The following is a 14658-nucleotide window of genomic DNA, read 5'->3' as shown; positions in this document are numbered from 1 at the left end:
AATTGTCAACTCCTTCTACCATAAATAAAAAATAGTTATTTTTAACTGCACCCATGGGTCACACGTTTAAGGTCACAAGTAGATGTTTTTGGATATATATAAAGGGGCACTTGACAGCCTGAAGAAACAATCCGGTTTTACACTTCTCTTCGAACAAACGGGCTCTCCGCCGCCGGCCACACCGCGACCCTGCGGGAGAAGCCCCGGGGAGAGAGGGGAGGCTGCGGGGACACCCGACCCCCGGGAAGGCGCTGCCCGCCGCTGCCCTCGCCGCCGGACCCGGGGCGGCGGGTTTTGGGGGGGGGGGGGGGGAGGGGCGGTTCCCCGGCGTCGGCGGGGTTGGGGGGGGATGGGGGGATGGGGGGGGAGGGTGGGCGGGAGGAGGGGATGCCCGGAGCCCCGTGGGTCCGTCGGGGCGGTCGGGAGCTACACGTCCAGGACGTGGTTGAGATAGGAGATGTAGCAGATGGCGAGGCGCAGGATCTCGATCTTGGAGAGCTTCTTGTCGGGGGGCAGGGTGGGCAGCAGCTTGCGCAGCTCGGCGAAGGCCAGGTTGAAGGCCTCTACCCGGATCCGCTCACGGGTGGCGTGGGCCGAGCGGTACTTGGCCGTGGCGCGTCGCCGCCGCCGCTTCTCCTCCCGGCTCAGCGGCGGTGGGTGCAGCCCGGGACGGCACCCGACCCGGCCCTCCCCGCCGCCGCCGCCGCCGCCGCCGCCACCGCCGCCGCCACGGCCCTCGCCGCCGCCGCCACCGCCACCGCCGCCGGCTTCGGTGGGCTCCGGGTCGGAGACGCAGCATCCGAGAGCCTGGGTGTCCGGGCCGCCCAGGGACTCCGGGTCGGAGGGAGCCGAGGAGGGGTGGTCGGAGTCGGCAGCTTGGTCCGGGCTAAGCATCATCTTGGCGGGGGGCGGAGGAGCCTTCCCGGGACAGAGAAGGAGAGAGAAGGGGGTCAGCGCCACGGCCCCGCCGGCACCGGGGCGGGTACAGGGGGGCAGGGAGAAGGGCAGGGACGGGGAGATGTGGGTCTCCGCGCCCTGGCCCCGCCGCCGGTGGGCACCGAGGGGGGCGGGCGGGCGGGCGGCTGCTCCTTCGGGGGCAGCGCTCGCTGCTGGGAGCGACACCGGGGATGAGCGGTGCCCCGTCATTTACCGTCCCGTTTCTAGCCTTTGACGGCAGCTTCAGCGGGATATACTTCCTCCCATTATTCCCCGTGCTTGCTTGGTTGTAGGAACAGGCCCGGAAAACAATAAAAGAATATATATATATTTTTTTTTTTCAAACAAGCTAATATCCAGTGGCTCGATATTAGGTCGATTCCGCGCCCCCCCCCGCCCCCGACCCCCCCGCAGTTTTAATATCGTATTTCCTCCCCTACCAATCTCCGCTTAACCATTTATCTTTCGGTAACGCTCTGTGGGATCCCAGCTACAGGCATGATGCTTTTAAATATACAGCTCAAGGCTCCCCAAACATAACAAGGCCGGTGGGGAAATTTATATCCCCAATCAAAACTAGGGGATCTGATGTATCTGCTGGGCTCTCCTCCGGTTTTTCTTTTCTCTGCGATCCTGCTTTTTTTCTTTTTCTTTTTTCTTTTTTTTTTTTCCCCCTTTCCTGCTGCTAATTGTGCGGATAGCGATTTGCCAGCGATCAAATGGGGATGTTTGGAGTCTCCGTTTTTTAAGCGTGGGATTCAAGAAGAAGCAAAACCCCAAAGCAGCGGCCGAACTTTTCCATTCCTTTAAATTTTCCCTCCTCTCCCCTCCCGGCGCGAAAGGGGGTGGTGGAGGGTGTGGGGGTGGGGATGGGGGTGGGGGGGAGAAAAGCAAAATAAATAAATAAATGCGGACGTGCCTTTCAAAAGAAAATTGAATCGTATCTTCTTGCGGCCTCACAGAGCACCATCTGTCATGTAGACAGCAATACAGATCCGAGCGCGCCCGTGGACATGCCGGCATGTAATAAAACAATACATCAGGCAACTAGTGAATAACCTTGGACACAAATGCGTGTGTGCTTGTGTGTGTGTGTGTACGGCTGGGGTGCCGAGCAAGGTGGAGAGCGAGCCTGAGGGAGGAGGTGATGCACCCTCCTCCCTTCCCTCCCCAGAATTCAGATTGCCGAGTATTTCCACGTAAAGTTTCCGGGCAAAGTCCCCCCTCGGGTCTCGGGCCCGGTTGGGAAAAATAAATGAAAAAGCGATAATAATAATAATAATAATAATAATAATAATAATAATAGTAGTAGTAGTAGTGGTAGTAATAATAGTAGTAGTAGTAATAATAATAATAATACGACATCAAACGATGGTCAGGAAGAATACTTCCCAGGCAGGGCTAGAGCCAAGCCTCCCCCCACGGGGCGAGACGCCGGGCACGCGTGGGGAAAGGCCCAGGGAGGGGGAGAGGAGAGGAGAGGAGAGGAGAGGAGAGGAGAGGAGAGGAGAGGAGAGGAGAGGAGAGGAGAGGAGAGGAGAGGAGAGGAGAGGAGAGGAGGGCGCTTGCTTCCCCGGGAAAGGGCCGCCGCTTGCCAGGGCCATCGGAAACGCTTCCTCTTCTCTTTTTATTAAGGAGCGTTAATCAGGCCCGCAAGGCAGCGGTAGGGAATAAAGCCGGCCAGCGCGCAGGGCAGGTATCAGCGATCTCTTGGAAAAAAAAAACAAAAAACAAACCAAACAAAACAAAACAATAAATAGGAAACGTTTAAAATCATCTTTCAGTTGAAATCCAAGCGAGGGGGTTTATGCGAAAGCACATGAACAGAGGGAGGATTTGCAGGGCGCTTGTAAGAAAACAGGCGATTACAGCGGGGTTTCCTGGAGAAAGTTGCTTAAAGGTTTCTCTGCGGTGTGTGTTGAATTTTCCTGTTTGGTTTAGGTTTATCCATACGGTATGTTTTGGCGAGCTGAGCCGGAAAAAAGCTTTTTTTTTTTTTCCCCTATTTTATTTTTTCTTTTCAGTAAACCCGTGCCCGTGCTACCTGGAAAAGGGATATATTGTTAAGGCTGCTTACCTCGTCGGAGTCGGTCGGACAGCTTCTCTCTCCAGGTCCCCTCGCCCCCTCGGCGATTCCTTTACAGTTCAAATGACCCTCCGGGAGCGGAGCATGGAAAAATTAAAAAAAAAAAAAAAAAGGCAAAAAAGCAAATCAAATAAATTACGAGAGGAAAAGTGTCCTGTTCGGATGGGGAAAGGCAGATCTCATCCCTCGCCGCGGCCTCCAGTGCTCCAGAGCTGGGAGATGTTATCGCCGTGTTTGTTTGCGGAGTATAAATAACAACTTAAGTTACTTACGACGCATCAGGGGAGAGAAAGCGTTTTCCCCCATCAAAGTCTGCCTCCGCCCGTTAATTCGGGGCAGCGGGCTGCAATGCACCGGCAGCTGCCGCCAGTCGGGTTGGGTTTTTTTTTTTCGGGGGGTAGGGGGGAGGGAAATTGCGCTGGAAAGTGCCGTCTCCCCCGCTCTTCTTCCTCCTCTTCCCCGATCGCGATAAATAACAAAAGGGATGCGGGCGATAGCACCAGCCGGGATTATCCCCTCTCCCCCGCCCCCTCGGCCTCTCCTTCCCCGCGGCGGCCCGCCGAGCCGCCGCCCGCCGAGCCGCCGCCGCCGCCCGCCGCTCCCGGGCCCGGGGCGCGGAGCCCGGCGCCCGCTGCGCGCTGCGCGGAGCCCGGGGCGCGGAGGAGCCGGCGCGGCGCGGCCGGCTTTGTTCCGCCGAGGGTCGGGGGTGACAAAGCGTCGCTCCCTCCTTTCTTCTCTATTATTTCTCTCTCTGTATTTTTTTTCTTTTTTTTTTTTTAGGGGTTGTGTGTAACGTGCGGTTTTGTTAATTCACCGGTCCCGCGGAGAGGGGCAGGGAGACGCCGTCGGAAAAATAAATGTTTGGCTTAGTTTTTCTTCTGGTCTTTCAAGAGCTGGCGAGGCGGGGGGGAAAAAAAAGGATAAACGAAACCCCCATCCGTCCCTGAGCTTCCTAACTCCTCCCGCATCTCTCGAGTGAGAATAAAAGAAAGAAATGCGAAATGCTGAAAAGAAAAAACAAAACAAAACAAAACAAAACAAAATAAGCAAAAATTTCGGCGCGGGTTTGGAGCGGCTGTGAGAGATAACGTCGGTGCAGGAAAAGGTACACTCACACGCACAAAAAAGAAAGTGCAGTTCCTCCTCTCACCCCTCCCGGAGTGGCAAAGAAGCCAAGGAGGGGTGCGGAAGGTGTCAGGGGCGAGACAGACAGACAGACGGAGCGGAGATGCGTGAGGATCCGCTTCTGGTACCAAAGGGTTTAGCCGAGAGATGGTCGGAAGAGATAAAGGCTCGGAGAAAAGGGGACGGCATTTTTTCCCCTCTTAAATTGATATTTAATGGGAAAGCCTATTGGACAGAAACCTGGACACGAGTCACTTAATTGGACTTGACATCTGTCACAGTGTGGGAGTTTTCACAGCCCAAATATTTTCAGCAGATCAGATTCTCGCTGAATCTGTGCCACAAATTATAACAGTCGAGAGCAGCCCATGATATAAACCCTAGCCTCTGGATATACAGTCTCTAGCCATGCTCACTCCCACCGCTGTCGACCCCCCCCCCCCCAAAAAAAAAAATATTGGTTACCCACCGATCTAGAAAAACACCGCTGGCATTTCGCATGCAAGCTAATAAATAAGCTTTAAACGTCAATTTGCATCACGTACGCCGAGCATGTGGAGAATTATCAGACTGTTTTTCTAGTGCATTTATTTTGGCGGTCCCCAATGCCCTGTCTCCCACCCACCCACCCCCAATCCCAGTGCACAGCAGGCTCAGCCCTGCCGGAGCCCGGGGGGCAGAGCCCCCCTCGGTCCCACTGCCCCCCCCTCACCCCCCCCCCCCGCCATCCCCCAGCTCTGGCACACAGACAATGAGGCGAGGGAGCCGGCCACGGGTCTGTGGCTTTTCTGCTCGCGAGAGGCTGGATGGAGCCAGGCCCCTTCACACTGGAGCCAAGGGACGCCTGTGACCAAGGTGACTCTTCTTGCTGCCACCTTGCCCCAGCCCCCTTCCCAGCTGGCAACCCCTTCTTCGCCCTGATCCCTTTTTCCCCACCTCCCTCCCTGCAGATCCCATCAAATGGGGGCTGTAGCCACTTTTCTAGGTGTAATCCTCTCCCTCCCTGGGGACTTTTCTGTGCCAGCAGCCTGTACTGGCGGACTCCCTCAGGAGCCCCCCAAGAGGGGCAGTGGGAGGGGTGAGGGAAGTAGTGGTCTCCTGCACAGAGCAGAGCTGGTTCTGCTGCTTGCCAGCAACTCTGTGGGTGCTTGGTCTTGCCAGAGATGCTTCTCTCCCTGGGTCCCATCAGTAGGATGGGTGGGGGTGAGGTGGCAGGGAAACACAGGGGTCCCCGTGGTTCATGCAGTAATAGATGCAACAGGCTGGGGGATCTCTGAATGATGGAAGGTTCTGCTCTTGGTATGATTTACAGGACCTTAACAGGAATGAGTAACACGCCTGAGTAATTTTGTGTTTTGTCTTTTTTATTTTTGGAAAGTGATAGATACTCTGTCAAAGAATACAATCTCCCTGCATGTCACCTGTCCCACTAGCAAAAGAAATGCCTGCAAGAGGATCCTCATGGACATTTCTTCTAGGGAAATGTGGGAATTCGTCTCCCTTCCCCTGCCCACACCATGTCTCCAAGGCAGCAGGAGGCTGTCACTTGTGTAGGTGCTCTGACTCCACATCCTGCATTCCTGGATATCCAATACGATCCCGGCGGGGCTTCTGGAGATGCTTGGCTAAGCGATCCTTGGCTGCCATGGGACATGCCTGTCAAAGACCCACTGTGGAAGGTAGAGTGTAGAAATGCAGTAGAGCCTCTGGCTGCGAGGGTCTGAATCGCATGCGTCCTCAACACACCTCTCTGCCAGTCCTGACAAGGGGCTTCCTAGATCTGCAGAAAACCTCCTGCGGAGCTTCAGGGGAGCGGGGAGGCATTGCTGTGAGGTAGCTGGTCTGCATGGAAAGGGCAGTTACATTCGTATTTGGGGGGTGTTTGAGCTCCTGGACACAGGGACTCAGTAAACTCCTTGGCTACTGTGAAGGGAAGTAACTAAAATCTCAGCTACCCCACCAGGAAGATTCAGATGCAATTCTCCGAGGCTGTGGCACATCTCCATTCAGCTCAGCTCTCTGCTAACCTTTGGAGATCAGGATCTGAGCAGTTCAAGGTCACAGTGCTCCACATTGCAAGACAAGGTCCCATTCCATCAAACGACCACCGTCCCACACTTCAAGGAGCAAGCTGTGGAGGAGACTTTCTCCAGCTCTTGCTTGACTGTGGCTCAGTGATGGGGGCTCTGGCTGCAGTACTCCTCCAGCTGTAAGTCTGAGGCCTCAGCCCACAGAAGCTGCAGGTGATGGAACAAGTAGCTGGCTACGGCTGCCATAGGTAACAGCCAGGAAGCTGCTAATTCATGCAAGCCACCCCGCTGCAGATGCTGTCATCACATGTCTCACTTTTTATTTTTAATTTCCAGGAAGAAACCAAGCAGTTGCTTCTTGTTGCCCTTCAGTTATGAGTGGACATTTCTGACGCCCCATAAGGTGCTGTTTACTGCCACTGTGATCCAGTCCTCCCACTGCTCTGCTCCCAGACATGTTAAACGTGGAGGTTCCCACTCTGCCCTGGGCACGCGAGGCCTGCGGTGTGTATCTGAACAGCCCTGCTGGGATACTGTGAATCTTCTCGCATCAGCCACAAGAGCCAGGCTGTAGCCTCTGTATCTTTAGCCCTAAGAAGCCAGTCAGAAATGCCGGAGCTGTGAGAGCCTGGCTCTTCTCTGAGCAGACAAAGCCCCAAAGCCCACAAGCAGAGCCAAATTCTCCCGGCAGAGAGATCTCCTTGTTCCCACTGCTCACACTTGGAGGAAAAGGCTGGTTTCCAGAGCTCAACACTCCCGGGGCTGACTGGCCCAGATGTGGAGGTCACCAGAAATAATCAGAAATTATAGGGCAAAAGTACAGTTGATGGAAACTAAACCAGTTCCACTTTGGTAAAGGAGGGATGACTAAAGCTCTTCCTCAAGCTCTCTGTGTCTTTTTTCTTAGAATATAGCTTGCTGCAAGTGGAGAATCAGTATGGTCCCAAAGGAAGCTGCATAGATGCAAGGCCACCTTATGACTCGTATTCCCCAACATAGGCATGGCCAGTACCAGCCTATGGCTGGTTTCTTCACTAAGTAAGCACCTGACTGGCATCAAGACAAGTTGAAATTCCCAGATGGTATCAAAGGTGACCTCAGTGGCATGAATAGCGTTGGTTTAGCTTCTCCATAAGAGGTGAAACTACAGCCTCCAAGCTGCACTTGATGAAGAGAAAGTGCATAGGAAAAACTAAGGCATAGCAAGGGTCTCCAGTTTGTACAATGGACGTCCAGGGACACTGTATGGCTGTGGCCTTATGGCAGACTAAATCCATGATAGTGAACCTTGAAGCACAAGTGGGCAGGCATATCCTGGAGAAGAATCTGGGGTTACATTTTGCCCTGCTGGAGGGCTGTAAGGGACCCATGAGCACCTCTTCTTTACCTGGCTTGAGATGTTGCTCTCAGGGTTGAAGATATAGGAGAAGTGGAGCTGGTCTCCTGTGGATGGCATTGCAGCTCAAACAACACCCATCTCCTTCCCAGCAACCTCATAAGTTTAATGAGGATGAAAGGTGGCCAGAGAAAGACTCAGTATCAAACCCCTCACATCTCACCTTTGTAGGGGCCATCTCACTGAAAAGCAAGAAGAAAATCACTCTGTTTTGACTTCCAGGGTTTGCTGACAAGCCAGTAAAACCTTAAAACCCAGACTTCTCACTAGATAAGAACTAGCACGGAACTAACGTTAGTTAATTCGTTAATGATAGCAAATAAAAGCTGCCCACTGCTATGAGGCTTACAGCAAAGCATGACAGGCCACCAGACAATATCAAGTGATAGGTGGTGGTGATGCCATGACAGAGACTCACAACCCAGGGCTTTTCAGAGCTCATCAGGATCAGGCTTTGGAAAGGCGAGATTCAGAAGAGGATCATCTTCAGGGTGTAGTCAGAAGAGACAAGACTGAAAACAGTGCTGACATATTATGGTATTTTATGGAAAGGGGGAATTTTCTTTTGTGAACATCTCAGGTTCATGTCACACGATCATTTGAAGGTAACGTCATTTGTGAGAATAGCACATGTTGGCATGTACCCCCTAAAAGTCTGCAAGGTTCAGCACTAACAACCCAGAGTAGCCATTTGTCCTGAGGAGAAGTCCTTCTGGCCTGGCAAAGCAGAAGAATGAAAGAACCCAGCTGGGCTCTCCAGCACGGGGCCAGGTATTAAGAAAATCATTTTTCACTTGCAGCCTGAACACATCTTGCAGGGCTGCCACGGCGAGACATCAAACACGGGAACCCACAACGCCGCTTTTATGGCGTTGCTTGTCAGAGCAGAGCTGCACTTCCATTACCGACACGTCCTCTATCTGTCGAAAGGACAGCTTTCCGAGATGCTTGAGAACATCCATTCTCTTTTATAGCATACGCCATTCACGTTGCTGGCATATGCTGCCCATTGAAATAAATGGAGCTTGTCACTCTTGGATGTGTTCCTTGGAAATAAACGGTCAAACAAATTAGAACGCTGAGCCATGAAAATCCTTGTCCTTTTGAAAAATCTGTGCTGGATATAGCTCAGTGCCTCTGCTCGTGGTTTCCTTGGACATTTGGGTGATATTTTTTGTTTTCCACCGGTCATGTTTGCTTTCTCTAGGCAGTGGGATAGTGGGCTGTTTTAATAACGGGTCAGGAGCTTGGAGGCTGCTGGCAGGAACGGCCTGCAACTGGAGAAGGTGGAAAAACAGTTTCCCTTCTGGGCCGTCAGCAGAGGTATCAGGGCCACCACATCTGGATGCAAGACCACCCTGGCTGAGGTCTGCCAGCTTTTGCGGGACAGGCAGGCTCCCTCAGCTGCTCCCCTGCAAATGTGAGTGGGACGGTCTCTGGGACTGGCTGCTGTGTTTAAATCAGTTGTCTCCAGGCTAGCTAATGGTTGAAATCTAGGTCTTTTGGACAAAATCCTGATTTTTTTTTACCTAGTTTCAGCCTTTGGCTCAGGTCCTTTGGTCTCTGTTTTGGTTCCAGTCTTTTCCTTTGCCTGTTGGACTAGAGGAGCTGTGACATCAAGCTCCAGCTGCTGCTGTAAAGAGCCAGGTGCCATCATGAGGGTGTTCACGACCCTTCACTGGCATATTGTCTTGATATCTCCAAAGATCACCCTTGCAATGTTAGTTAATATTCACAGCTCTCTTGAGGGTAAGATGTCTCAGGAGATGGAGGATGATGCGGAGTTTTTAAAGGCAGAAGGGACCATTGTGAGCATCTCTGCAGGTAGAAGGCCACAGGACTTCCCTATTCGCTTCTTGTATGAATGAGCACACGTTTTTCAGGAATAATATTCATCTAAACATTGTTGTTGTTGGAGGATTCACTATGATCCTTGGTAAGTTACTTCACCAGCTGTTTCTCCCCACTGTTGAAAACACTGATACGGAAAATGAGCATGCACACTGTCAGCACCCAGCCGTGGGATTTTGTTGTATCTTGGCCCCCTGGATTAAGGGTTCTCTATTATCATATTATCAGGTTTAGGTAGGGATTTTGTGAACAGGTGTATGCATGTGTGCTGCACAGCTGATATGCCTGCATGCACCAGTTATTAGCTTGGACTTTCCGGTCATGCAGAGCCTAGCTACAGCTATTGCTGCTGCTCCGGTCAGACGTCTGGAAATTTTGGACAAATGGGAAAATTCCACCTGGGCAAACATTTCAGGCAGAAAGAGAAGACATGCCTGAGTAAACCCAGACATCTGTCGGTCCTTCCTAGGTCACTATTCATTAGTAGTGGCCATATCAATTCTGCAGCCTTCATTTTGTTAAACTGAACAGGTTTGAATGCCTTGTCGTCATGCAGAAGAGAGTTAGCCTGCTTTACTTTTAGGGTGGTTCTGGTCTGGGATACTTTCCGTTCTTGTCCATAATCCTAGCCCAGAAATAAGATGCTTAGCATGCCTGGCTGTGAATATAGAACAAGAAACACATACCATGCTTTTCGGTGTGTCTGTAAGATCTAATGCAGCCTGGATGCTCCCGGGATAGGCGTATTAGAAATCATATCACACTAAAATCACAGAAAACTCATACATGAACCCAAGAATGGCTACAGTGGGTCAGACCAAAGGTATCTGGTTTTCATCGGTACCAAAAGAAGGTGCCTGGTAAGCTTGTGAGAATAACATAAATCTACAGTGATACATAAATCTACAGTGATACTGCCCCCAGATATTCTCCCGACATCCAGTTAATTGCAGTTTAATGCACCAGATGAACATTTCTTCTATGAATTTGTCAAGTTGCTTTTTGAATTTGTGTAAACTTTCAGCATCCATAATTTCCCATGGCAAGGAGTTCTCTGTGAGCCATGCAATTTAGGTAAACGCATAAAGAGATGCTTCATGTAAACATGTTTGCAAATAAATTAGCCAAGTTTGCTGTATTACTGTGGCTTCTACCGCTGATGAGTACAGGAAGAGTAGTGTTGAGTGTGTGGGCAGCAGTGCCTTATGTTTTCAATGAATGCTTTTGAAAGCATAAATAGTGGGTGGATTATAGCCAGTTAGGGAAAAGAGGAGGAATCTGCTACTGCCTGGGTAGGGGGAAGGCAGCAAGAGCAAGGCCTGGCTCCTTGAAAGCAGCTGATCATCTTAAAATGACCTGGGCCAGGGTCTGCAGATACGACCCGTCATGCACACGCACACACATTTGTTATGTAGCTTGGAGCCATGGAGAGTGGCGGCGTGGAGCAGGCGCTAAGGCAGTTAACAAAACAAGCCAGAAGCAGAGATGTGAACAGTAACCTTTGCAACACGCTAACAAGTCACACGCACAAATGACTAGTGAGTAGTTTGTGAATTAAGCAGAACAAATAGGAGGAACTCAGTGTTTTTGATACATGCCTGGTGTACTAAATAAGGTATGTGGGCTTATGCGGCTCTGAAACACGCATGGCCGGGGTGCAGCAGTTAGTGAAGTGAGGGGGAGGCAGACACGGTGTGCTTTGCCACCGAGGACCTTACCTGTGCACGTGTGTGCAACTGCTGGCTGCCAGGGTGAGGAAAGAAAAAGTGGATGTCAAGTCTAGCTGGCAGCCAATGCATCTGTCTTCCGTCTTTCACTCCCCCACAGTCAAAGTGGAACTTGGCTATTTTTAAATCTGATGTCTGTGTGTGTAGCCATGGGGAATGCTCTTTCTTGTGAAAAAGAAAAAAAAAAATGAAGGAGGTTTTGAAGCCACCACAAGCAGATATTTCTCCCTCCATTGATGCCGTGCACCCCAGAGTCCAGGTCTCCTTTCTTCACTTGGAAGAAGTAGAACTTGTAAAACACACCCCAGTGATCATAACTGGACAGCTTAGGCCAGTTGACCAGGTAAGAAAGACCCTGCCATGAGACACACGCGGTGTAAAGACTGCCTCCCTGGAGGATCCAGGTGCTCTGCCCAGCTCAGTGTCCTTTCCCCAGCCATGGCCAGTGTTGGGCATCTCACAGGTTGGTGCACAAGCTCTCTGGAAGATGCTGACGCAAATGCCTAGTGTTGCAACCTGAAAATAGGATGTGCCCATATGGAACAGAGTTTGAAGGTTAAGAGCCTGTCTGTAGGAGCGACACAATGGGCACCTAGCAACCAGGAATGTCATCTTAAGTTTTACCTCATACTGCAGGTGGCCTATGGCAACCAGGTAAGCATTCTTCAGGAGCAGTTTAATCAGACAGGCAGGCAGAACAGCAGCTACTCACTAGCCTAAACACACCTGAGTGGCTCTGTTGTGCCATGTCAAAGGGCTGTCTTGCTCCATATTAACACCGGTTTGTAACAGAGTGGATGAAGGTGAGAACAAGGTGAGTAACATTGCCAGGCTTGGTCTCCTGTCTTCTAGCAAACAGTGACTTGCTTATTTCCTGGGCTCAGAAGTGATTTGGGGGGGTTTAACCATCCCTGAAGGATTTGTTTTCCATGAATTTGTTCAATTTATATATTTTTTAAAATCATACACACACAGAACCCCTTCCTTTTGTTGGTTCTGAACTTGCTGTATTTCATTTGCCTCCTACTTTTTGATTTCTAGGAACAATGAACAACCATTCTCTGCTCTTCTCTTCCCATACATTAGCTTTTCCTTTCTTCCTGCTTTTGGACACCTCTATCATATCTTTCTCCACAGTGGTCTCTTCTCCAGCCACAAAATTCCCAAGTCTATGTAGTTACTTGCTACTTTATCCATTTGGTAACTTGCATGGGAGCAGGTGCATACCTTTGTCCATCTTTGTTGCCTTTCCTTTCCTGCGACAAGTTCGGCAATGACATTTGGGGTGGGGATAGCATCAGAATGTACTCTTCAAGATGTGGACACATCATAGATTCATATGGTGACATAACAGTGCTTTTGGTTGTCATGTGTCCCCTTTCTTTCCATGTCAGCTCCCAAAGTGGCTGCTCGTTCACCCTTCCTTCCCAGCAATCTTGTGCCTGTATAGGAGGTCCAGAGATCTCTGGGAGTGCTACCAGATGAAGAGGAAGGCAGGACTTCTCATCTGAAAGCCCAGACCCACAACCGAGTCAGAAAGTGGTCTCAAACAAAAAATTTCACCTCTCCATACCTCAGCTCTGTGCCAAGGAAAGAGGGAGTTTCCCAACCTAATGCAGAAGAAACAGTGTGAAGCGAGGTGAGTGTGACTGAGCTCCCCAGATGAACGCTGCCAGGAAAGGGAAGGCTGGTATTAATTAGGGTCAGCCGTAATTATGTTCACACAAAGAAAGTTGCAGCGCTCTTCCTCGCATCCCTCCCTGGCTTGTTGCGCTCCCCGTGTTCTCACTCCCTTGTAAACAGGGACTAAAACTAACTGATTAATAATGAAAAAGCATAATGAAAATTCAAACAAGTTTAATGCCTGCAACAAGCAGCAAGGGTATTGCTAGCGTGCAGAGCATTCAGGGGTGCAGACTGATAATTTATTTCCACTTGTATAGTTTGGGCCAGCTCTAACTGGCTTTACGTTGGCTCCTGTGAGTTGTACGGTCATTCCTGGCACAGGAGACAAACTGATTCACTCCAAGAAGTCTCTCAGGCCTAACAAACTGTGTTTCCTGACAAAATATTTCCAGGGAATAGAATCAGGTGTCTAAAAAGCCATTCCTTTCCCATAGAGATTCACACCATATCCTAGGCTCCATCTCTTGTGCAGACTTTCACCTCCTTTGTGCTCCAGTAGCTGCTTCTCTTTCAACCTCCAGAGTTCTGGCTCTCTAGTCCTGCGCATATGGAAGGTGGTGCTGGGTCTTCTGCATTCTCAGTCATCTCCATTGACTACCTTCCCCCACCCCACTGAGGCTATGTAGCGCTGCATTCCTGGTTTTTGAGCTCTTAGGACTTAAATCAGCTGATGTCACAAACTGCTGGGCATTCCTCTCCTGTTCCCCTAGTTTTGACTTCTGTCTCTTGCTGTAGGCTCTAGAGTTGTTTTTGCATCCTCTCCTTGAACACGTTTCCTTATATCTTCCTCAATATGAAATCTATCCGTTGCCCGCAGTTATCTTTCCTGCCTGCATCCGCTACTTTCTCCTTTGTTTCCCCATGCTGTTATTTGTTGCCATTCATCGGAAATGATTCTCAAAGCACCCAGCTGGGTGATGCCTTGTTTGAAGGGAAGAAGACTTACCAAGAAGACTGTCTAGTCAGGGCTCTGTCCAAGTTGACAACACAGCCTCCCTGAAGGATAAAATCACCTCCGTTATCTTTTCAGGATTTCCTCATGAACACAGACTATTCCTATTCGTGTCTAGGACAATGCCTGAGGTTTATAGGAACTCCCCTCAAGCCTCCTGGGGCAGTAACTCTTTTTATGTATATATGTAAACATACGTATTCAGATAGGCATATTTGTACATTCCTCTCAGGCTCCAGTTTTTCTGATTGTCTTCTCAAGAATACTCCACTTTAGGGCTATATTTCAAGAAGGAAAACAAAAAAGCAGAAACACTGTATGTCTACGAAATTTCATGTTATAATTCACATTCTTGTTTACTCCTTCTTCTGTTGCCTACGTGTTCATTTCTGCATGGTTAGGATAAGCCTTATATCTCACGAAGAAGTTTGGAGTTCTTCTGGAGTCATGATTATGCTAAATTACAGCATTCCCTTAATAAAGTGCTTCAAGCTCTCCTGGTTTTCAGATGAATTTGAAAATATGCCTGGAGGGTGTTAGATGCAGAGAAGTCTGAATGTGCAGGCAGCGTCCTGCAGTAAAAATTCTATAAGATATGCACTATCTTGCATCATTTCATTGTGCACAGCTACGAGGTTTTTAATAAGACTAGATGATGGACTAATATGTCTAAGGTCATCATAGGATCCCGTTAAGCACTTAAAAGTCCACATGGCTTAGCAAGTGTATGCGTTTCCAGGTGGTGAATAGTGCCTGATGGGGGAGAAGATGTTGAAGGCTGTGGGGGAGAAGGTGTTTCCATTTCTGCAGATTGTAGTTCAGCTCTGCATAGCTCCACTTCGATGGCTTTTCTTATTCCTGTCGGGGCT

At 50.1% G+C, this 14658-nt stretch overlaps 1 protein-coding gene across 1 annotated transcript; it reads right to left on the bottom strand.

The window, feature by feature from the left end:
• Window positions 1–426: 426 nt before the first annotated feature.
• NHLH2 (nescient helix-loop-helix 2) lies at window positions 427–4566 on the bottom strand. Its single transcript, XM_074572815.1, has 2 exons — window positions 3014–4566; window positions 427–918 (listed from the first exon to the last, which is right to left on the bottom strand). The coding sequence occupies exon 2, from the start codon at window positions 895–897 to the stop codon at window positions 427–429; it is 471 nt and encodes a 156-aa protein (XP_074428916.1). The 5' UTR covers window positions 898–918; window positions 3014–4566.
• Between the last annotated feature and the right edge of the window lie 10092 nt (window positions 4567–14658).

This window comes from Larus michahellis, chromosome 1 (genome assembly GCF_964199755.1).
Source record: "Larus michahellis chromosome 1, bLarMic1.1, whole genome shotgun sequence".
NCBI classification, from domain to species: Eukaryota; Metazoa; Chordata; class Aves; order Charadriiformes; family Laridae; genus Larus; species Larus michahellis.
This window is presented reverse-complemented; position numbering and strand designations above follow the sequence as displayed.

Coding starts and splice junctions, on each gene's coding strand:
- NHLH2 (XM_074572815.1), bottom strand. CDS start 897: ATGATGCTTAGCCCGGACCAAGCTGCCGACTCCGACCACCCCTCCTCG.